This window comes from Hylobates moloch, unplaced genomic scaffold (genome assembly GCF_009828535.3).
Source record: "Hylobates moloch isolate HMO894 unplaced genomic scaffold, HMol_V3 SCAFFOLD_16, whole genome shotgun sequence".
Lineage (NCBI taxonomy): Eukaryota > Metazoa > Chordata > Mammalia > Primates > Hylobatidae > Hylobates > Hylobates moloch.
The window spans coordinates 29936146-29960992 of NW_026652291.1; the positions used below are offsets into that span (position 1 = coordinate 29936146).

The 24847-nt window shown below is 50.4% G+C and overlaps 1 protein-coding gene across 6 annotated transcripts in view; it reads right to left on the reverse strand.

Annotated features, from left to right (window-relative positions):
- Positions 1-1536: 1536 nt before the first annotated feature.
- Positions 1537-24847, reverse strand: part of JDP2 (Jun dimerization protein 2) — a 45628-nt gene continuing 22317 nt past the window's right edge. For 3 of the 6 annotated variants that reach the window (XM_032179876.2, XM_032179880.2, XM_032179875.2), the window contains exons 3-4: positions 12668-12772; positions 1537-4939 (exon numbers count right to left, since the gene is read on the reverse strand). In XM_032179876.2, the coding sequence (XP_032035767.1) occupies positions 4754-4939; positions 12668-12772 (291 nt within the window). In that variant the 3' untranslated portion in view covers positions 1537-4753. The remainder of the gene's footprint in view (positions 4940-12667; positions 12773-24847) is intronic. The other 3 variants (XM_032179878.2, XM_032179877.2, XM_032179879.2) reach the window with 1 other exon arrangement.

The window sequence follows — 24847 nt, forward strand, 5'->3', positions numbered from 1 at the left end:
CCTCTCCAGGCATATAATTAAATTTGCATAAATTCAAAGAGCATATGCTGCAATCCCATTGTAATTTCAGATTTGTTTTTATTTCCTGAGTTTGCTAAGGAAATAATAAAAACAAAACCTCCTATTTGTATTGTGGCTTGTTCTCTTTTATTGCAAAGTATATCAAGTATACAGAGGAGTGTGGAGAAGATAGCCCACATCTGTGCACACATCACCCACCTCTGAAAAATCCTAATGTCATTCTACATTTGATGGCGATTTAAAAAAACAAATGAAATGTTATGTGTAGAGTTGAAGTTGAAACCCAGCGTCCTACTTACACTTGCCGTGGCATCCCTAGTTTCCTCCTCTCCCCGACCCTCCAGGAGCACCCCCTATGACTGATTGTGATATTGACAGCATTCTCGTGCAGGCTTTTATACCTCTATTATCCAGATCTGTGTGTATCCATTAACAATAAAGTATCAACGTATACAGTTAGTTAGAAATCTGACATAAGTGGTATCCTTCCGCAGTTCACTCCCCTACCCTCCATCTCAACAGTAGGTTTCTGAGATTTATCCACATTGATACATATAGCTCTGGTTCATTCTTTTTCACCTGCTGAGTAATATTCAATTTTAGGAAAATACCACAATTTATTTGTTCTTATGCTGATCATCATTTATAGGTTGTTTTCAACTTTTTAAAAACACAAACAAAGCACCAGTGAACATTCTTGTACATTTCCTTTTGCCCCTGTGCTAGAGTTCCTCCCAAGACTAGGAGGAAAACTGCTAGGTTAAAGGATGCGTTTAGCTTTAGTTTTACTGGTTATTTCCAAATTGCTTTGCACAGTTTCTCACTGGCAGCATATGTAAATTTCCTTTAATCCATATTTGTTTTGTTTTGTTTTTTTGAGATGGAGTTTCGCTCTGTCACCCAGGCTGGAGTGCAATGGCGCGATCTCGGCTCACTGCAACCTCCACCTCCTGGGTTCAAGTGATTCTCCTGCCTCAGCCTCCCAAGTAGCTGGGACTACAGGCACATGCCACCACGCCTGGCTAATTTTTTGTGTTATTAGTAGAGACAGGGTTTCACCATGTTAGCCAGGATGGTCTCAATCTTCTGATCTCGTGATCCGCTCGCCTTGGCCCCCCCAACCTTTAATCCATATTCTTACCAACACATACTCATTTCTGCCCATCTGATAGCTAAAGCGTCTTGTCTTTCTCAGGCCATGGTTGCATTCATTAACTCGATTGATTCGCATAGGAACCCTGGGCAGAGGTGGCACAGGTCTTATTTATGACCACCTGGCAGGAGGGCACACTGATGCCCAGGGAGGGAATGATACATCCAGCATGGCTGGTTGTGACCAGTCAGGAGCTGAACAGATCCAGGAGTCTGCGATCCCAGGCATTCATCACACCACAGGGACCACGTACAGGGTCAGAACACAAACTTGGCAGCCCATCTTTACAGAATAAAACATATTTAAATAACCTGTACTATGTAAATATCAATAACCACGCACACTAACAGAGGATAAAATAATTACCATTTTAGGGAGCCTTTATTTCACAAAACACTTTGTATATCCATTCCTTTTTTGATCTTGATAACTCCATAAAAAGACTTGTATTATTACTGTTCCCACTTCAGAGATAAGAAAAATGAGGCTCACAGATAGTCAATAGAAGATTACATCATGAACCTGTTTGCCTTTAAGGTGTGTCTTCTGTACACACCCTTGGAGATGGTTTACCTGAGACTTGGGAATTCTTAGTATGTACTGTGAGCACAGATGGGTCTGTGCCATCTCTCCCAGCTTCCTGCACAAGTTCCCTGGCAACTGAGGTCACACTACAAACACATATTTCCTCTCATGGGGAGGCTCGGCCTCAGGTTTTATGTACCTGAAGTCAGACTGGCAATAACATCTTGGCTCTGCCACCTAACACCTGTGACCTTGGGCAAGTTACCTCTTCTGTGTGCCTCAGTTTTCTCATCTGTAATGCTGGGACGCTAGCACCTACCTCCCAGTCAGGTTGCACAAAGCAGCTGAGGTCACACATGCACAGTGGCAGGTGCCCAGAAGAAACTCAAATGCTGGCTCTTGTGATGAAGCCTATAATTGTGACGTCTGGCCACAGGAGCGGCCAGTGGTCCTGGTGAGGAAGGCTCCGCACAGCACAAGTCACTGGTGTGGTGACTTTGGAAGGCAGCCCACCTGCACAGGCTAAGGAGGCTCTATTTTGGAGATGCCAGCTCCCAGTGGCCAAGCACAGGACCAGGGGAGCCACAGCCAGTGGCACACGGCAGTCCTCTAAGAACATCCACTAGGTCGCTGGAGGGACCCTGGTAAGTCCACTTCATTTTTCTCATGGCTTGAAAAATATCAAAGGATTACAGCGCGAGGGGTTCCTGATGCAGGACTGACACTGCCTCACCGGCATCATCTGGACGGACAGCGTCAAGACCCCCGAGTCAGAAGGCAACTCGCTGCCACAACCCTCTGCCACAGCTGACAGTGAGAGGACCAGGTCCTGTTTCTAGGGCAGGGTGCAGGGGAGTCCACACCAAGTGTGTTGGGTGGAGGGAAATTGAGAGGAGTGAGCACGGGAGGGACCACAGGTGTGTTAATCACCATCCTCCACTTCTGCCCATCCCAGAAGGCCTCGTCCACGATTTGGGAAGCAACCCAGGTTCACTGCTATTCTTGACACGAAGTCATCACCAGCAACTAGTTATCCTAAGTCCAGCGATGGAGGAGAAAGAACACATGATTAGAATGCAGGAGTCAAGTTTAGGTGGGTAAACTGTGGCCTTTGCAAGCTTCAGTATACAAGGGAGCTAAAACCACCTCTCCCGCCTTCCTCATGCATGACATGCCTTGAGAACTGCCGAGTGCCAGGTATACAGCAGGCACTGAGAATGCCACTGAGCTGCTCCGGCCCTGGGTGGCAGGGATTCAGCTGTCGAGGTGAGGGGGTAGAGAAGCCATCCACACCCTTCTCTGGGTCAGACACACATTGACCAGGGTAGCTGGTTCACTCTGTGATCATGGGACAACCTGGAACTCTATCCAGCCTTCCCAGAAACTAAATCTATAACTGGCCTCATAAGCTTCCTATTCAACCATGAGGACAATCATAGTGGGTTGGTGACAGGAGGAGAGTCACGGGCCTCTGGAGGTAGAGTTCAAACATCAGCTCTCTCCCTTGCTAGCTGGGTGACCTTGGATAAGTCGCTTCTCTTCTCTGAGCCTCGGTTAAATCATCTGTGAAATGAGAAGAATCGTGCCTATTTTGTGCTGTTGTGAGAAGGGAAGAGACTGTGTCTGCTTGTCACAAAATAAGTCTTCAACAAATGATGGCCACGAATTTAATTCCTTGGGCCTCTAATTCACCATCTGTGAATTGGGGACAAGTGCTGCTCCCTGGCAAGGCTGCCATGAAGACGAAATGAGACAACGTATGGAGCGAGCACAGGATTCACTCCTTACTGAAGGCCCCACGAGGGCAAGACTTAGGTCTGTTTCATCCTCCAGTGAATTCTCAGGGCCTGGCACACACAACAGGCCCTCAGAAAACATCTGCAGAGTGAGTGAACACACTGACTGCTCTCAAAATAGTAACTGCAGGTGGCTTAATGTCTCTGAGCCTTAGCTTCCTCATCTGTGAAACAGGAGAGATGTTGTGAAAATGAACGGGCCTGTAGCAGAGGCTCCAAACAGTCTCCGACCCCGAGCGGGCCTTGCACCCATTCCCCAGGCAGACACCACGCAAGGCGGCTGTGTAAGTAAGAGCAATGTTTACTGAGCGATACAGGACTGAGTACTATGAAGGGTTTACAAGGATGGAAATGCACCCCGCCCCCGCCCTGGCCACCCCCGACACCCAGAGACTACAGTACTTAGGAGTTACACACAACGGCCGTAACTGGTGGCTATCTGTTCATAACAAACAAACCATAGCATATTTATACTGTATCACATCGAGTGATTATAGAAATCCATATATATATTGCTTGTATAAAATCTTTTTTTGTAAAAAATATTAAAAAAAAAAAAAAGGAAAGTATAAAAAACATGTGCAGTTGAAAGCCCTGCCAGGACAGCCAGTCTGTAAACATTCGGTGAGTATGTGCTTTGGAAGGGCGCCCGCGCCTCAGTGCCCACAGCAAACTCCAGCAGGGCTGGCGAGGGTGCGCCCAGCTGCCGCCTCCTGGGCAGGGCCGCGCTGGACCGAGGTGGGTGGGGGCATCAGGGCCCCACAGCACGCCCCTCTCCAGCTTCGCATCAGGGTGAGGGGCAGGGCTGGGGGCAGGTGGGTTGCAGTTTCATTCTGAGTTCCATCCTCAGCCGCATTTTGGTTGCAACTCATGGCTTTTCCTGGCTGTTCGGAGGTTCCTCGGATGGGTGCCCTGGTGAAGAGGCCAGAGAAGAGCCCAGGGCTGCCTCATTGGGCGTCTCCCTGGCCTCGGCGCCTCTGTCCTGCCTCCTTCAAGTGGGGCCCCCGGCAGGACAACCCTACCCGAGGGTCAACTTTGGTCTCAGCGCTTGGTCCCTCTGGGTTTCCTCAGCCCGCTCTTCCTCCTGGGTGGCTGATCTGAGTTTCACAAAAAAGCTCGGCTGATGCTGGCTGTGCTGAACCTCATTGTACAGTTTTTCATGCACCAAAGGAAGGGCCATCTGGGGCCCCTATCCTCCTCCCTCTTCATCACTTTTCCTCCTCCTCTTCCTCCTCCTCCACCTCCTCCCAGCCCATGATCACTTCTTCTCGAGCTGCTCAAGCAGCGGGTTGCCTTCTGACTCGGGGGTCTTAACACTGTCGGTCCGGACAATGCAGGTGGGGCGGTGTCGGTTCAGCATCAGGATGAGCTGCTGCCGCTCCTGCTTCAGCTCCTCAATCTGGGTCTTCAGCTCTGCGTTCATGAGTTCCAGCCGCTCGGATTCCTGTATGCCAACACAGAAGCACGCTGTGAGTTTCACGGGGACTGGCTCTGGGGAGAGGCTCTGCCTGTGGTTAGGCACAGGGCATGCTGGGCTGGCACTGGCCTGTTTTCTGCAGGAGGAAGCACAGACCCTGCTACTGAGCCCCTGGCTGACTTTCTGCAGGCAGTGCCTGCCACAGCAGTGACACTGGCCTGTGTCACGTCCAGGTTATATTCTAGGGCCAGCCAGGCTCACGTCCCACCTCTCTCCCCTCCCTCAATCTACTCCAGCTTCAGTGACTGCCTTGCTGTTGCTCAAATATGCCAAATACTCTGCCACCTCAGGGCCTTTGCACAAGAAAGAAAGGGTAGGCAAAGAAAGGAGGCCAGGTGGACCTAGAGCAGGTCTATGGAGCAAGCATGGGGGGGTCCGAGGGGGGACACAGATGGCAGTGTAATGGGAACGTGCTTTGATGTGTGACAGACACATGTGGGAGATATCTTGGCCGGTGGGATCAGTGAGTGTAGTGTAGTCATGTCATTCCTCCTAAAACATGTGCTTCTTAGCTATTAGTCTATAATTATTTCAATAGCCTCTTCCTTATCCCTATAATCTGGAAGCTTTGCCCACAGACAGGGAATCAGCAGTCATCCTGCTGGATCCCAAATGAGGTTTCCAATAGACCTCAAGTGAGATTTCCAGGGAACTTCCGGCTCAGCTGGAGAGGTTCCAGGGGAAGGAAGGAATGTTGACGATTTGATTCGGGAGGTGACGAGGGTTACATGTCCATAGTGGAGATGGGAGATGGGCATGTCGATTCAAGGCTTAGGGGATTGAACAGTAAAACAGCATCTGAATGATTTTTCTTGGATTATGTCTAAAAACGTTGAGCGTTGATATTTATTCGAGGGCCAGCAAAGTTTCAGACAAGTGGTTCTCAACTAGGACTGATTTTTGCCTCCCAGGAGACATTTGGCAATGTCTGCAGACATTTTTGATTGTCACAACTCAGAGGGAGCTCTGCTACCAGCATCTAGCAGGTAGATGCCAGGGATGCTCTAAACACCCTTCAATGCACCGGCCAGCCCCCACAAGTATTTAGTCCAAAATGGTGATAGTGCAAGAGACTGAGCAACTTGTATCAGTCCAAGAGCAAGCAGTAGTTGCAACTGCATATGTGACAACCAGAGAGCCTGTGAGCCCATAAGCCTGCCGGTCCTCCTGGCAGGGCACAGGTGGAGCAGCCTCCTCAGGGGGTCCCCAGAACCCTCAGTGGGCCCAACCTCTCCCACCAGGGGTGCCGTCTTCCTCCCACAGCTGGTCTGACCAAACTATTCCTTGTGCTCATCTCCGAGGCGGCAGCATGAGTGCCCGGGAACTCTGAGACGCCTTGTGACCAGATGCTGAGAGAAAACAGCCTCACTAAAGGAAAAAAAATGCTCAGGGAAAATATTAAAAACCAGCTCTGGTGGTTTTTGGTTCCACAGGCTGGGACGTGACTGGGAAGCTGGCCTGGTCCTCTGTTCTGAGAATTCCAAGAGAGGCGCATCTAGGAGGGCCAGGAGAGACCCCGTGTGAATCCATGGGCTGGGGCAGTTAGGTGCCAATGTCAGCCCCCTGCTCACTGGTAACTCTCTGGTGACCTTGGGAACTTCTCACAAACCCTCTGACCATCACGGTCTCCCCAGCCCAAGGGCTTAGCTCTATCTTCAAACTCTCCTGAGCCCCTGCCTCATGGAGTGTCAGGGTAACCCACCCATCCGTGAGTGTTTGCTGAGGCCCTGCTATGTACAGTGAATGCCCTGGGGAATCCAAGAGCCATGAGCCCCTAACTGGCTCTTGTGGCCTTTCCACTTTAAGGGGAAGAAGCAATCTGTGCAACAAGGCAGAGCTTACTAATGTGTGACCATCAGCCACCCAGGGTTCAGAAGACCTTAGAGAAGGCTAAAGTCTGACCTTGGGCGTGAAAGATGGGTTGACTCAGGCTGGATTGAGAAGGGGAAGGAGGGACTTGCGGGTGGAGAACCCTGAGTGAACAAAGACCCAGGCATGGGAAAGCTTAGGATGGGTTTAGAAGGGAAAACTATTCCACTGTGACCATAGCTCGCTTTAGGACTTAGTAGGGTAGAAGGCTGAGAACGTGGGTTGAGAGCCAGCCTGTAGCTCTGGAAAGCTTGTGGGTTGAGAATCTGAGTCTAGAAGCAAGTTTCTTAACTTCTCTGAGCCTCAGTTATCTCCTCTGTAGATAGGTGAGGCTCTTGGGGATTAGATGAACTCACAGGGAGAAAGCACTTTGTAAACCGGAGAGGCTTACTGTAACTTATAAGCAAGAGAATAGCATAAAGAAGAAAGAGAGGAAGAGAAGGAAGACTTCTCAAAGAAAAATCAGCAGATCTTGTTGACTGGCTGGATTTGGAGAAGGAAGGAGATAGGGCAGAGAGCTGACTATTAACCCGATGGAGGGTCTGAGGAATGGAGCCTGGGAGGGGAGCTGTTCTGAAAAGTGGTGGGAAGGAAAAGGAGGAGTTTGTTTTGGGTACAGTGAATTTGAAGTTAAAACTGGACATGCAAGGGGAAGCCTCTGACAGGCAGAATTCAATAGCGCTGCACACACAGATCTGCCTCCTAGAAATTACCACGTGTCAAACCAACTCTATGTGGGAGCGTCTGTATCACACACAAAGATCAGTGCAGTGTAGGGTAACTTGCTTCACTCATGCAGCTATCATACAAAGAACATTATATTCTGTGGGTTTTAAATGTTAGGGTATATCATGGAATATCCCGAATTCTGACTGTCTGGCTGTCAGAATGTAACTAACTGCTTTTTTTTCTTTTGAGACAGAGTCTCACTCTGTCACCCAGGCTGGAGTGCAGTGGCATGATCTTGGCTCACTGCAACCTCTGCCTCCAAGGTTCAAGCAATTCTCATGCCTCAGCCACCCAAGTAGCTAGGATTACAGGCATGTGCCACCACCCCTGGCTAATTTTTGTATATTTAGTAGAGACAGGGTTTCACTATGTTAGCCAGGCTGGTCTCGAACTCTTGGCCTCAAGTGATCTGCCTGCCTCGGCCTCCCAAAGTGCTGGGATTACAGGCATGAGCCACCGCGCCCAGCCAGAATGTAACTAACTGCCTTTTAGTTTTACTGCCTTCCACACTCAAAGAGTTATTAGTTGGCTCTACATATTTATTTATTGTGTAAGTATAAGTTGAGTTCAGAAGAATCTTTTTTTTTTTAAACCATGATTGTAGAAGTGGTTTGTGACTTTATAACAGCAATTACCTAATTTGTTTTCCTAATTAATGAAGGAACTGAGCGAAGATCTTTCTCGCGTTAATTATGAAGCATATACCTCCGGCTGCATTTTTGTTTATTGTTTTGACTTCTGTTAGATATTTATTGCCCCAGAGAAAATGAAACCATTTGTTGTTTTAGAATAGAATTAGTGCATGTTAAGGTTCTGCCTCCTACACTGTGGTCGGTAAAGGCAGTAGAAAGAATACATGGTGAACGGCTGGGTGTCCTGGCTTTTAATCCTGGCTGTGTGACCTTGGCCACGTCACTTCCTCTCTCTGGGCCTCAGTTTCCTCCCAGAAAATGTGATGATTGGCCCAGGGGACTTTAAGCATTAAGATTGTTTGAATTGGCTGGGCATGGTGGCTCACGCCTGTAATCCCAGAATTTTGGGAGGCCGAGGTGGGAGGATCACTTGTGTCCAGGAGTTCAAGACCAGCCTAGGCAATACAGGGAGCCCTGGTCTCTACAAAAAACAGAAAATTAGCCAGGGGTGGTGGTGTGCCTGTTGTCCCAGTTACTCAGGAGGCTGAGGTGGAAGGATCACCTGAGCCTGGGAGTACAAGGCTGCAGTGAGCTATGACTGTGCTACCGCACTCCAGCCTGGGTGACAAAGTGAGACTCTGTCTCAAAAACAGCAACAGCAACAACAAAAGACCATCTGAATCTATATTTTTAAAAAGCTATTCTAAGGCATATAAAATAGATTTCCACCAAGTTTTTGTAAGAGCTGAGAAGCAGCCTGATATGCCCCTTTAAGCCTGAAAGACCTGTTTGGATTAAAATCCTGACTCTGCTACTTGCTAGCTATGCTTCTGCAAACGAGTTTCCTAATTTCTTTTGAGTCTGGGCAACCTGAATATTGTGTGGGGCACAAAGGAAGCCCCAGGTTCTCATCCTGACTCGGCCACTGGGTGACCTTGAACTTCATCAATGGATGGGACTGCCTTTCCTCCTCCCAGGGCCCCTGTGACCATCAAGGAGAGAGTGGCTATGAAGACCAGAGGGCACCACGGGAGTGTGAGATAGCATTATTGCTACTAACATCTAGAGAACCTGGGTTAGGACAGCAGCATGACAGAAGCTGCCAGCATTATACAAGGCAGAAGCCTCAGGGCCACTGCTCCTGACTGCAGACGGAGGAGGTACTGAGGTAGCACCACAGCCTGCGGGGTGTGGACCTGACCCCTCCCAAGGCCTGCCCCTTCCCTGGGGTTCAGGGCCTCGGCTAGTCTAGGCAGGCAAACTCTGAGATGCAGTTAAGAATCTTCCAGGTGTGGATCTGGGTGTCCAAGGGTCAAGGGTGGGACGGTGGCTTTTTACCTATAATATATATACAGTTGTCTCTCAGTAGCCATGGGCAATTGGTCCCAGGACTCCCCGAGGATACCAAAATCCGAGGATGCTCAAGTTTCTTACATAAAATGGCATGTTATTTGGATATCACCTATGCACATCTCCCGTATACTTTAAATCATCTCTAGGTTACTTATAGTGACTAATACGATGTAAATGCTATGTAAATAGCTGCTATGCTGCATTGTTTCAGGAATAAACAGTACAGATGCTTTGTTTTCTGAATATTTTTGATCTGCTGTTGGTCAAATCACAGATGCAGAACCCTTGGCTATGAAAGGCTGCCTGTAGATATTTGTCCCAACTGTATCTATCCCCTTACTTAAATAATTAATATTTATTAACAATTAATATATGTATCTCTGAGCCTTGTATTTTACCTATTAAAAATAAACTACAAGAGAATCCCCCAGGTCTGCAGGCACCGACTGTCAACACAGCCGCCTGCACTCATGCCCTAAACTTCACACCCAACCTCTGCTTCCAAGGCTGGGGAGGAGGAGGAGAACACAGGGGTGAGGGGAGGACTGGGCTTGGGCCCAGACCGTGCTGCCCAAATCTCCTCCCAGACCCCAAGGTCGCACGCTTCTCTCTCACTGGAACAACATGAAACTTCCAAAACTGATCCTTCTACCTCAGTCTGTGCCCCACATTGCCACCAGAGGGATCTTTTGAAGGTGTGCGTCTCCCCTCCTGCAGCCCTTCAGTGGCTCGCCATGATCATATAATTCATCATCCTAGCGCAGCACTTGTGAAAGTGAAGGAAGAGGCTACTAATCATTAGGCCAGGACAACAGGCACAGACTGGGCATGTCTCAGGCAACCCAGCATCTAGCGTCACCCTATTACGAGGAATCTGGGCCCTGCCTGCCTCTCCACCCCACCACTTGGTACTCTAAACTCCAGCTGGTATCCTTTTCAATGCCTTAAAACACATCCTTAAACAGCACCTTTTGCCTTTGCTTGAACCCTTGCATTCCTCATAACCCCCTAGGGCCTCCATCTCACTGCTCCTACTACTCTTTTATGTCTGAATTGAAGCAGCCTTTCCTTAGCCTAGACCAGGACAGGGCCCCTGCTGTGTGTTCTCATAGCTCGCTAGGCTTGCCCGACATAATGCTCGGCACACGTCACTTTCCTTGTTTCCTGCCTCCCATCCCACTGCCGACACCGCCTGCCTGCCCTCTGTGCCCCAGGCACTCACTAAACACCTACTAAATGGACGGGTGGATCAGCAAGGGATGAATACATCCAAGCCCACCACTCACTAGCAGTGTGACCTTGGCGAAGTAACTTGACCTCTCTGAGCTACAGGTCAGTCTCTAAAATGGAGATAAATAACATTATCTCACTGGAATGTTATAAGGATTAAATAAAACACGGGAAATGCCTGGCACACAGTAGGTGCTCAGCTAGTGTTCCTGGAATGTGATGGGCAGTGCCATTCATTGGGCATCAACTCTTTATTGCACTGGTGTGTCACTAACATGCTATCCGCTAGGGCGTATCTTGCCTGGTAACTGGCTGACAAGCTCTTGAAGGCAGGGATCTCACGTGAAGCTTCTCTAGTCCCTGCTGTTTCTCATCCAGCTCTGCTCATGGCAGGCACTCGGTGCTGGAAATGAGGTATGTGGCACTTCATCCATCTGGAAGGCTCGTGTCTTAGAAACTTCCTGAAGATTCCCAGCCCAATGTTGTAGCACCATCTCTTCCAACGGGCTCCCAGATCCAGGAGTCTAACGCCCATCTACGATAACCGTTCCCTGCCCTGGACACTCACAGCCTGGAGGTAGACACACGGCCCCATGCTGTCTACACCAATGACCACAGAATAGCTCTCTGCTTGTTGCAAGTATGCAAAGATGCCCAAAGACCCTCCAGAGTCCAAGAACACCAGGCCAATCTAGCCTTGTCTCTCCAGTTCCCACAGGAGGACCGTGTCTGCTCCTTCCTGCGTGCCCCCAGTGTACCCAACACAGGGATGCACATTTAGTAAATGCTTAAAAATGCCTGTTGAATCAATTAATGAACAAAAGAGCAAACGAATGAATGAATGCCAACATAGCAGACATGTGGGCAAATTACTTAGCCCCACACTTCCTTAGTTTCCTTATCTGTAGAAAGAGACTAATGAAGGTACCCACTTCATATGGTTATTATCCCAATAAAATGAGATAATGTACATACAGCATTCAGCACAGCACCCAACTTTACAAATAGTGGCAACTATTGTTAGTTACTGTGTACTTACAGAATAGGACCTGCCCCATTATGTTGTTATTATACATTATCGTTATTATTATTCAGCAATGAACCAATGATTAGGGGTGGAAAGACCAGAGACTCCTGGCCTGGACTGATTAGCTTTCTGGTCATGTTCCCTCACTGCCAGCCACCATTTCTGAGATGCAGGGAAGCTCTAAGAGGCAGGACTTGGGAGAAAAAGAACAAACATCCTGCTTGGCACATTCCAAATGAAAGGGCAGGTAGGGCCAGGAGGAAAAGCAACCCCTGGCTGACCTCTGCATGCAGAGCTGACCTCTTATTCCCAGGGGCAGCAGCAAAGAGCTTGGAGATCACCTTCAGTGGAGCTGAGGGGCTGGCCAGATGGCATGCAGGGCTGGATAAGACACCTGCAGCTAAGGGAAGGAGCTTTTCTCTGTGCAAAAGTAGCCAGACCAGAGGCTGTGTCCAGTGCCCACATGCAGGATGTTACTACCTAGCTTCATTGGCACCCACCCTAGACAACTTTGGTAGCCACCAGGGAACCAAAATAGATAGTGGCAGTCCTGGGCCATCTGGGTCAATCAGCACCAAGGTTCTAATCTCAGTGGAGGGGAACTTGGCTCCTCCTTCCTTCTTGGGCTTCCAGGGGTTGTGTGGGCAGGAACTGCTGAAGGCTGCCCTTGGTTGTCTTGGTTCAGAGATTGCAGAGGAAACAGGAGGTAGGAAAGAGCAGAGGGGCCAAGGCTGCTTTGGCAGCTGCCAGCAGATCCTCATTGACTACAGAGACATCTGATGGCCTCTCCTGGTCCAGAGTACACAAGCTCACTCCAAGGAATGGCAGGCCTCCCCACCCACCAGGTCAGCTCACCCGCTGCAGAAACTCCGTGCGCTCCTTCTTCTTGTTCCGGCATCGGGCTGCTGCGACTTTGTTCTTCTCCCGGCGCCTTTTCCTTCGCTCCTCTTCCTCATCTAGCTGTGAGGGCACAGAGCCACTGATTAGACATTGAGGCAGGCTTGGAGTACAGTTTCTCTCCTGACACACAGACAGAGGGACAACTTCGCCTTTCTAACCCACATCTCAGCAGTGAACAAGTGATCACTTCTGCCAGCCCGCTGCCTGGAGAGTTGGAAATACCTCCGAGCCAGTCCAAGGATCCTCTCAGAGCATCCCGGGGAGGAGTCAGTAGCCCAAAAAGGCAAGGATTCTGCTATGGTTCGAATGTGTCTCCCAAACTTCAAGTGTTAGAAACTTAATCCGCAATGCAACAGTGTTGAGAGGTGACACCTTTAAGAGGTGGTTAGTAACAAAATTAATGAATGGATTAATGTCGTTATTAGAAAAGGAGATTTGTTATAAAACGAAATTTGGCCCTTTCTTGTCTCTTGTACTCTCTTGCTTTCCCACCTTCTGCCCTAGGATGATGCAGCAAGAAGGCCCTCACAAGACACCAGTACCTTGATATTGGACTTCACAACCTCCAGAACTGTGAGAAATAAATTTCTTTTCTTTATAAATTACTCAGTGGTATTCTGTGATAGCAACACAAACTGGACTAAGACAGATATCTGGGTTCAGATGTCCTGAGGGAGAAGCAAGCCCAGAGACTCAGGAGGTCCCTCACTTCTGCCCCCAGGGTCCCTCAGCTCTCCCACAGGTGGGCATTCTGGGGGAAGAATATGCAAAAGCAGAGAAAAGGATTAAAGCCAGATGAGGAGTTCAGGAGGCCAGGAGCCTGGCAAATCTACGCACACAGAGGTGGCACCCAACGGGCGGTGACGGCCTTTTCTTTTGCCCAGCCCAAGCCCTCTGGGTACAATTTTCCAGGCCACTGGTTCCCAGGCACTTCCTTTAAAAACGCCTTGGGCATGGACACAGGTTCCACATTCCACTGCCACCTTCCCACCTCCTTGACTATCTTTGTCCTCTCCTCTTACCTTCTGTTGGGATTTAAGATCTTCCCTGCTCTTCCATACCCAACATTCCTTTCTTGGTCCTTCCAAATGCTGGGATCCATTTCCTCTTGTCACTAACAGTCTCCCCAGCCTCCTTATCTGGCTTTAATCCTTTCCCCCAGGATGCCCACCTGTGGGAGAGCTGAAGGACCCTGGGGCACAAGCAAGGGGCCTCCTGAGACTCCGGGATTGCTTCTCCCTCAGAACATGTTAAGAAATTCACCATGCATGAAATAGGATCCCTGGAATGGGGAGAAGGAGACTCACTGTCCACTAGCACAGACTTCGAATCAAAGTTGCTGTTGTTATTGTTCCATTAATAATAATAACAAGAGGTGCCATTTGTTGCCTACTTTGCTAAATGCTTTAAACACATGTCATTTAATCCTCACCATCAAAGTCTTATGAGGAAGTTACTATTACTGTACCATTTTACAGATGGTGAGACTGAGGCTCAATAGTTCAATTTGCCCAAGGCCATACAAGTACAAAATAGCAGAGTCAGGATTCAAACTCAGATTTCTCTGGTTTCAAGCATCCTGCTCCTGACCACCAGCCCTTACAGCCCCAGTCCATCAGGAGCACTTTGATGTGGCACCTCTTGCTGCCTCTTGCCTACCTACCTGGTAGGTAATCTACCAGGAAAATCTGAAGGACACCCAGAACCAGCTGGCCTGGGGACAGACCAGAGTCATAGGCCATTAGAGAAGCCGTTGGATTGTCCTGGGCTTGCCAACTCTCTCACTTCTCCAGCCAGGGAGGAGGGTGCGGGGGGTGACTCTGGCAGCCCAAGGCCTGGAACAAGGTCTCAGCCCAAAGGGCTATAGGCCAGGAAAATAAACAGCCTCTCTCTGCACACTCCCAGCATGCTCTGGGGGCTCAGGACAGAGGGCCTGGGCCCGAGACCAGCACCATGGCCATCAGCACAGGCCTTGGCAGGGCAGCCCCCTTTCTGCCTCCTCACCACCTCTGAGCTTCTCCCTGCCCCACTCCCACCCCACCTGGGAGTCAGCTGCAGAGGCACCTCGTCAACACCGCCACACCCAAGCACCTCCCAGTCCCTTGGCCTTCTTTGAAACTGAACCAGAAGTGACAGCTCCTCTGGCTGACCTGCATCTGGGAAAATAGAAACCTGGCTGAAATTGATTCCGCCCAACCTTAACCTCACCCCCAACAAGGCCAAGGTAACCGTGACGACAGGCAGAGGGAAGGAACTGGAGGAAGTGGCTGGCGGTGCAATCTCCCTTCGGCCAGGAGGGTTTGCCCACAAACTGCCAAGGTGATGTGTGCAGCCTGGGTACTGCAGGGCCTTGGTCCTCCCCTGAGCAACCAACCTCTGTCCTCCAAGGCTTCACTCCCTACCCCCACCCTGCACAGGGCCTTATTCCACAGAAAGTCAGAAGCAGACGGAAGCTGCTTTAGCAGCAATGCAAAGAGATTCAGAGCTGGAAGAAAGTTTAAGAGATCAACTGGGCCAGGCTGAGGCCCAGGTCAGGGACCGCTCCTCCTCCCCTCTCCAGCCACATTCATCCCCTCCTGCATCACCCTGTAGTCCAAATGTCTCACCCTTCTCCAAGCTAGCGAGGCCCTCTCAGCCTTGAGTGAGATACCCTTCCTTTCCCACTTGGCAAACTCTTACTCAACCTCGAGAGTAAACATCACCTCCTCCGGGAAGGGTCCTTTGACTCCCCAGATAGAATCAGCTGCTTTTAGCTAAAAACAGAAATACCATTCAATCCAGCAATCCCATTCCTGAGTATATACCCAAAGGAATACAAATCGTTCTACCATAAAGACACATGCATGCTTATGTTCATTGCAGCACTATTCACAATAGCAAAGACATGGAATCAACCTGAATGCTCAGTGATAGACTGGATGAAGCAAATGTGGTACATATTACACAATGGAATATTATGCAGCCATAAAAAGGAACAGGATCATGCCCTTTGCAGAAACATAGATGGAGCTCAGGTTATTATCCCTAGCAAACTACCACAGGAACAGAAAACCAAATAGTGCATGTTCTCACTGATAAGTGGGAGCTAAATGATGAGAACACATGGACACACAGAGGGGAACAACACACACTGGGGCCTACTTGAGGGTGGAGGGTGGGAGGAGGGAGAGGATCAGAAAAAATAATTATTGGCTACTAGGCTTAGAACCTGGGTGATGAAATAATCTGTACAACAAACCCTCGTGACACGAATTTACCTATGTAACAAATCTGCACATGTACCCCTGAACCTAAAAGTTAAGGAAGACAAAGAATCTGCTGCTTTTTTGGTGCTGCTACAGCACTGTAGGAGTCTCCATCGCATCCTACCACAAACATCGGCTTGTGTGGGTGCCTGTTTTCCCTGCTAGCCTGGAGAACCGGACCTGAGCATTCCCGGCACCTGGTACAGCGCGTGGCACTCGGGAGGGGCTCAACAAATGTCACTCAGATGAATGAATGGAATTCAGGATTCCAGAGAGAGATGCCACAGGCTTGGATCCTTTCATTACAAAGTGACTTATCACCCGTGTTTGCATCTGCATGGCCTTTTCCCCAGCGCTCATGGGAGCTTTCTCTGCCGGGGTGGCCTCTTCTCTCTGTTTGTAGTAGGCCAGCAAAGCTTGGAGACTGGGGCCTGCCTTCCCTAGAAGCACACTGGCTGAAGGTAGAGTTTAGAGTTGGGGGCACAGGCCCCTGATGGCTATGGCAAGTCTGCATGAGCCCTAAGCAGGCCAGGAAAAAATTTAGGGTGTGTGCTGAGGCCTAGAGCCCCCAGTTCCACAGCCACCACCAGCTTCCAAGCCTAGCCCCGGGCCTTTCCTGCACCCATGCCCCCAACCTTGGCTGGTATCTCCCAGTGAGGCAAGGTGTGATCCCAAAGCCCCATCCTCACACCTTCCCCATTGAAACTGTGCTGCATCACCCCTAAATCCTCGCGCTGCTATTTAAGAGCTGCCTAGAGATGTAGAAGACAGCTGTTAAGGCCCTACCAGAAACAAGATAGGCATTTGGCAGAGCCCCTTTGCCTTCATGCCCCACAGCTAGCAAGGCCTGTGCCATCTGCACCCCCTAGACAGGGACCACTTGGAGACTCTCCCCAGCCCTTCTCGGGGCTCCTTCATCCCCAGAGTCAGGGCTGCTGCCTCCTCCTTCCTGGTGCTTCTTGAATTCTCTAAAGCATTTGCCCATGTGTGGGAGAAAGACGGCAGAGAATATTTGTACCACACGCGGCTCTGACATCTGAAACCAGAACCCCAAACTGGGTGATAATGATTTGTTTCCGCAGATACAGCTGGAAGAACCAGGATGTTTGAAGAGGAGGCAGCTTGACGTTCAATACATTTAAAGAACCATGAGATGCGGGCTGAGGGTGGGAGGGGAGCATGCTTTTCCCTGTTCTCAAACTTAGTGTTGGCTCTGTTTTCCTGCAGTTTCCCAGGGAGGCCCAAGGGCAAGGCCATCCGGGTCCTGGCAGTGAGGGGTGCTGCTGTGCCACACTTCACATTGGATGGAGAGACTTGGGGACTCAGGACCAAGAGGGCCCTCGTGCGGAGCAGCGACGACACCTCCTCAGACACCTCCTCAGACAGCCTGTTCTCAAGCGCCTGCCACAGCTGACTGGACGAGGCATGAACGGCTGAGCCGAGCTGTACTCACTCTCCTGGAATTTTAAATTGGACTGGGAGATCCTGAGTGCTGGACTGAGGGGCCATGCAGGGCCAGGCAACCAACTTCAGCCCCAGGCACAGGGTGGCAGGAAGATTGGGCTGTGAAGTTTAGGGTGAGCAGAGACCAGAGACCACGTGCCAAGAGAGAAACAACCACTCAGCTCCAAGAGGAGGTCAGGGAGACAAAGAAACAGGCAAAGAGAGGGAAATGGGGATGGAGAGAAAAGCCGGGCCTGGAGCGGGGGAAGCAGGCGGGGTGCCCAAGGCACACATTTAAGCAAGTGCAGGGTCAGCACCAAAAAGGGAGCACCTCCCTACATGCCATGCCTCCAGGTACCTCACCCAGGCTTGCTCACCTCACCAGGCCCTGAGACAGAGCGCTCCCGACAAACAGGCAGACAGACACAGAGACAGTGGGACAAAGAAACACACAGAACACGGAGATGAAGAAGGGGAGAGAGAGACACAGAGGCAGCGCCACAGGGAGAGAAACATGCAGAGATGTGGACAGAAGCCAATGGCACAGACAGAGGAACAGTCGACAGAAGACACACAGAGAAAGACGCTGTCTTGGTCCTCTTGATGCCACCCTGGTGAGGACTGACTATGCTCCTTGTCATTGGGACTATGAATCTATCCTGAAAATTCCTCCCTTGGCTTGAAGGGAGTTTGAGAAGGTTTCTGCCACATGCCACTGAAAGATGCCTGGGACACCAAGCTTCTAGATTGGAGGTCAGGTGATGGCAGGGGCTAATGGAGAAGCTGAAGATGGTCCCCAGTGATCAGGGGCGAAATCCCACCCTTAGCGATGTTCCTGAAACTGCTGAGAAAGCAGCAGAGCCTGGATGCAGAAGGGCCCTTAAGCAGCAGCCAATAAAAGGCAGAGGTGGGTCACCTCGGTCGGTACCAAAGCCCCTGGACTAAGGGCTCTCAGCAGGAAACAGGGGTTTATTTGAAGGAAATTAATGAGGGAACTACTTACAGGGGGTGGACAGAGCTTAGGGAACCTGGGACCAGCAGCAGTGGAGTCACGAACACCTCCAGCCTGAAGGGGCTAGGGTCAGGAGTGATGATTGGAACCCAGGGAGAGCTGTCACTTAGCCATGACAGAGGTTCACCAGACAGGAGCTGTGCTCTTTGGTAGAGGAACACAGCCACTGCCCAACAGGTGCCCAGCAGGGAGGGATCAGGGGAATGAATATCCCAAATTCTTTTCCAAAGCTGGTGCCTCCTAATGACCAAGTTCAACCAGAAGCCAGAGTGGAAGGACTCCTGGGTCATGTGGTCCATTGAGATGGGCCACCTGGGGCACAGAGCAGGGTAAAACGGGAATGGATCTGATGGGCAAACAAGACCATCTCGTGTATGAATCTATCTCTGTGATTTACATAAGTCCACCCCCAGTCCTGGCCCCAGTCAGGGCCTGAAGGCAGGAGTCAATGACAGCAACAGTTGAGAGATTCCTATAGGGCTCGTGGTCCTCCCCACAGTGAGCACTTCCTGGACGTTTGCCAGGAGTCAGGCACTGTGGAGTGTGGTTGGCCGACAGCACAATCAGCCTCACCCAAGCACTTGTTAGCAATGCAGTCTTGAAGGCCACCCAGACCTACTGAATCAGGATCTGCACGCAGTACATGCGCACGCAGATTTGTGTGCCCAGAGAAGTTTGCCCTGGAGCCGATTAAGGACTCACACAGTCCATTTAGCAGGTTGTAATGATTCCACCTGCAAAACACATCTCTAAGGTGTCCACCACATTCTCCATCCCTGCTGCCTCCAGCCTGGTCCAAGCCCTGGTCGCCTCTGCACTGGACAATGGCAGTGGCTCGTAAGCGCTCTCCTTTGGCTAAAACACAAGTCAGCTCCTCTGCTTGCAACCCTCCAACAGCTTCCACCACATGTGGCCCACAGAACCGAGAAAACCTGGCCCCTCCTGCCTCTCTGACCTTCCACTACATCGCCCTCCTCCACCCCTCAACTCCAACAACAGGCCTCCTTCCTCTCCCTCAAAACAACAAGTTCTTCCCTGTCCCCCGGGTTTGTACTTGCTGCTCCTTCTGCTGTGCCTTCTTGACGTCTTTACTGACCACCCCAAACTAAAAGCCCTGTCCTGTTACCATCTCCCTGTGTATTTCCTTCAAGGTGCGTTCACTAACAGCACTTACCTTTTTCACATGCATGTTTGCCTGCCCGTTGTCAGTTTCCCATGAGAACCTTAATCTATTCATAGTTAATCTATATAAATATCTGTCTATCATCACCTTCACCACTGTCACTCAGCCACCAGAGCTGAGCATGGCACAGAATGGGTGTTTATTAACTAAATTAACTACATTTAATTTGCCATCTCAGTACGTCACCCAGCACAGCTCTATCAGCTTCTCCACTTTTGCAGATGAGGAAACTAAGAATATCAAGGCTGCAAAGATGCTCAGTGACAGCGCAGGATTCGTATCCAGGTCTTTGGGCTCCAGGGCCCGAGCACGTTCTGCTCTTCAAGGGGTGGGTGGTCTGAGCGTGATCACTGCCTTTAGAGTTAGACATGTTTTAAAAAACGTTATTGCACAATTTACATGAAGGTGTGACATTCAAGCTCCATGGTTTAAAGGAAGGGGCTTAAAGGAGGGGACGTCACCAGCTCCTCTCGGGCCTAACCCTCACCCATTTCCGTGTTTCTCAGGCCCCGTCTGCAGGTGGCGCGGCATTTCCACCGTGACAAACAGCAGCCCAGATGTGATTTTGAATTCTGACTTTTCATAAGCGTTATCAAAAACATAGTTTGCAGGACCCACAGAGAGACAGAATGAGAAAGAGAAATTACACATTCTCAATCCAAGGCACTGAAAATACAGAAACTCTCACACGGACAAAGAAATAAAAGGAAGTGATAAGCGAAAATAGAGAAAAAAGAAAAACCAAAAAACCCTAGCACTAACCAGAGTAGCCCAAGTCTGAGGGTTCCGTCTTATACTAAGAATTGTTGCCTGGGCAGACAAAACCAGGCTAATCTGAGACTTGTGGCATCAGAGTTGACAGTGTGAGCTTTGGTTGGTGGGGTTGAGGGGTGGTCTTTAAGACCTGAATTCCTCCAGAAGCTCTGCTGTAGACCAGCTGTGTGCTCCTGGTCAAGTTACTTAGCCTCTCTGAGCCTCCATTCCTCACTTGTACAGGAAGGTACTGAGCCCTGCCGCACATGGTAGTAATGAGGACTGAGTTCCAGGCCAGAGCCGGGAGCACAGGAAGAGTTCCATGATGCCAGCTTCCCTGCCTTCCTTCCCAGGCAAGGCGGAGGTGGTGCTATTGCAGCAGTGGCACACTGGCCTGCCTCCGGGCAGAATGCGGCACAGAAAGGAGTACTGCGGAGAGGGAGGAGCAGGCTGGGGGCTCAGGGCGTGCTGAGTTGTCAGTGAGCAGGCCTGGAGTAACAGCCCCGCAGCCTCCAAATCTAGCCTCGGGCCTCGCACAGCCAGCCAGGCCCACCAGGGCCCCCCCTGCATGGAGGAGCCACATTTCAACACCAGGGACCCATGAGCACCCTGGGAAGTAAACACCCAAATACCAAACATACCAGACATTCCCCCACATAAACAGGGCTGCACTGAGCCAGGGGCTGCAGTCCCTCCCCACTCCCCCACCCCCCATCAACAAAGTAGGGCAGTTCAGGGACAAGACCTCAGCCTGCCCAGCCGGCTAGGCCCATAGCCTCCTCCCACTCCAGGAGGGAGGAATGAGGAAACCCCAGGGGCCCTCAGCCAACTCCCTTGCTGACCCCCGGCAGCCTGCAGGGGCCAGGCCCTCCCAGCATCCCCCATGGGGCTGAGCTGTTGGAAACTCTCTGCCCTCCTGTCTCTCCCGTCGTCTCTTGCCAGGCCTTCTTACTCAGTGGCCAAGGTCTGGGCCTCAGCTGTGAAATATTGAGCTGTTTCAGTGAACAGCGGGCAGGGCTTTAGGAGAAAATTCAAGACAAATGATCAGTCTAAGGCTGGGGTTGCAGACTCACATCACCTCAGGGGTCAAGCAAGTAACTCACCATTAGTGAGGGAGGAGGGCTGGATGGGGCTGTGCCCACCACTCCTGCCACGGGAGGGGACACTAGCCCCAGTGGGATGCAGGCTCAGTGCTGCTAATTCTTCCAAGTTTTCAAGAAAATGTAAATTTTTAAAGTAAAATCTCCCAATTTTGAATGTCAGCAACAAATTCCATTTTGAAAGGAACACCGCATGAGCCAAACAAAACACATCTGTGGGCTGCACTGGCCCATGGCTACTGATTTATGACCTCTGGCAGTCAGATGACCCCAGCGGGCTTGTCCTCAGAAGCCTGGGCTCTGGTCACCACAGTGTCCTACTCTGTGACCTCGAGTCAATCAGGTCACCTCTCAGGTCCTGGGGCTCATCTTTAATAAGCACAAGTAGCTCCCATTTCTCACTAACCTTCAAACACATCTACAAGGTGGGTCTCAGGGGCCTTATTTTAAAAGTGAGAAAACTGAGGCTCAGCGAGGTGGAGTGTCTGCCCGAGGCTGCCAAGCTGGGAAAAGACAGGGATTGACTCCATTCCGTCAGGCTACCTTCCACACGGTGGGCTGGACTAAAATCTCCGCAAAGTCCTTTCCAGCTCTGACTTCTGTGGGTTTTCATTCATCCAGCCTTCAAGGGCAGCGTGGGCCTGACTGAGGGGAGAAGGGGCGGGATGTACGAAGGGTGCCCCCTAACTTCTTATAAGAAGTTTCTTAGCTGGGCACAGTGGTGTACACCAGTAGTCCCCACTCAGGAGGCTGAGGCTGGAGGATTGCTTGAGCCCAGGATGTTAAGACCGCAGTGAGCCATGATTGTGCCACTGCACTCCAGCCCGGGCAACACAGCAAGACTCTGTCTCGAGAAAAAGAAAAAAGAAGTTTCTGCTTTTACAGACTCTTAGTGCCAGGGGCTCTTGGAAGCACCAAGGCTAATGCCTAGATTTTACAGATGAGGAAACTGAGTCCCAGAGAAGGAAACGGCTTGCTCTTCAAGACAGGGATTGGGTCTTCACAGACCAGCCCAGAGGACACTGCTCAGTCCATCCTCCTGGGAGGCTCTGCCTGACTGTGCATCATTCCTTTTTCCTGAATTTTCCATGCCCTGGACCCGCTCCCCTGTACCTGCCCATCCTCTGGCCTTGCCTTTCCAGTCTCCTGCTATTTCCCATCCCTTCCAGGCTGTTTTCCAGGTCCCATCCTTGGCCTGCTACTCTCCTCACTCGATATGCACGCCCTGTGGATCTCCGTTTTCATCTACTCACGTGGTTTCAGCTACCACCCATACACTAATGCCAACCAAATCTGGATTTGTAGACCCAAAAATCCAAGTGCCAGCTGGGCCAGACGCTCAATGTGGATGTCCCTGAGGGCTCACTACCTGCCTCCCCACACCCCCGTCCCTCTTGTTATCTCCAATTTTGATCACACCAGCCATCCAATTCTAGATTTTAAATCTTCGTCAGATTTGCTCCCCCCATCCACCCCCACTGTCACTTTCCAGGCCCACTGTCTCTCCTTGACTACTGCCCCAGCCCCCCAGGAGGCCTCCAGATCCTGCACAACCATCCTCCAACCCAGCCATCGGAAGGATCTTTCTAAAATGCAAATCTGGCCCAGTTACCGTCCACCTTACCCTCTGGATGAGGCCCAAGCTCCTGTGTCAAATGAGGTTGCTGGGACTTGGCCCCACCTGCTGTGGTCTTACCACCTGTTGATCCCAGGGTTCCGCTCTATGCTCCTGAAACACTGAGGTGCTATATACCATACACTTCCCTGGCTTGCATGCCTTTGCCCTGCTGTCCCCTTAGCTTACTTCTCATGTCTCCTGTACATGCAGCTGGAGCATCACCTCCCACAGGAAGCCCTCCCTGATTTTAATGCCCTGTAGGCTGAGGAGGTGTCCCTCTGCTCTGAGTGTATCCTGGCCCCTACTGTATTATATTCTATTCTCAGTTTCTGACTCCTCCATTAAACTGGGAGTTCCACGAGGGCAAAGTCTGCATCTTGTTGACTTTTTGTGTGCTCAGCACCTTGCATGGTTAGGGAGGAAGGGAGGCCTGATCCGCAGAGCTGGTGACTTGGGCAAGAACCCAGACACTCTTGACTCCAAGTCCAGGGTTCTTTCCACTTCACTTCAGCTGCCCCCAACACCAGGATGTAATCAAGCACATTTACCTGTGAACAAACCCACACACTGGACGCTGTGCTCACTCAAATCAGCTCAGCCAACCACCAGGTAAAGGCTCTGAACAAGAGCTGGCAGAGGCAATGGCTCCACCTGCCAAGATGAGTCACTCGGCTCCCATGGCTGGGAGCACGGGTGGATAAGCCATTGCTCCGTGTGCACAGCATGTGCAGGAAACGGTGTGGGAAGCAGGGCTGCAAACTAAGCTCCAGCCTTAGATTCTGCAACTGAGAAGACCCAGAGACCCTAGATCCTGGCTGCATCCTCAGGCCAGGAACTCAAGGTCAGAGAAGGGTAATGAGTGTGCCCAGGTCCTGGGTCGGACAGTGACAGGACCAACTGGAAGGCTACTGCTTTCTGGGAAGAGGCAGGGGACACCTTCTGTATGAACTGAAAGCCTGACACCCTACAATCTTTGTGGAGCATCAGAGCCCACAGGTGGATCCTTCCAAACTGACTCCTTGGTCTCCTCATATCTCAGCAAGATGCAGCATGTCTCTGACCAGGGCCCTCCCAACTCCCCTTGTCCATAGTAAAAACCTTCTTCTGCATTAAGAGAACCCCAAAAACAATAGGCCGCCGAGGTGTGAGGCCGGTTTATATGAAGAGAATAGGAAAAGCCCATTCTCTCAAAAACCAGTGGAGAACAGCCCCATTTCCACAGCTAAGAAAAGACAGCATTGTGTTTGGAACAAAGCCTGAGAAAGCCAGCTAGGCAGGGTGACACCCATTTACAGCCGGTTTTGCTAAGGAAAGAGCAAACACTGTTATTACAAAAGTGAGAAAGAATCCAAGAGACACAGGAAAAATCACCTTGGCACAGACAGAAAACCTAACACTGAAGAGAAAAAGAGATGATGATTGCTAGGAAATCCTTTTGCTGGAGAAGAGCTATTCGGGGAAGGATGTCTTTTGCTGAAATATGTCTATTTCAGGCCCATTTCATATTTATGATTTAGTGGGGTCTAGTTTCCCACTAGGCAATCAATCTGTTTTCTTGTCCAATTGACAGTCACTTCAAAAGATGAGAAAAGGAGAGAAATGGTGGCCCCCACAAGACCCTCACCACCCCCAAAAGACTGGTGAGAAGCAGAATGCATCTGGCAGGGAAAAATTTGTCTTCTTCTCAAAGAGTTAATAATACAGCTGAAACTGACTCTTTAACAACAACAAATGGTGTAATATGCCTTGATTACACTGGGTCAAAAATGGAGACAAGAGCT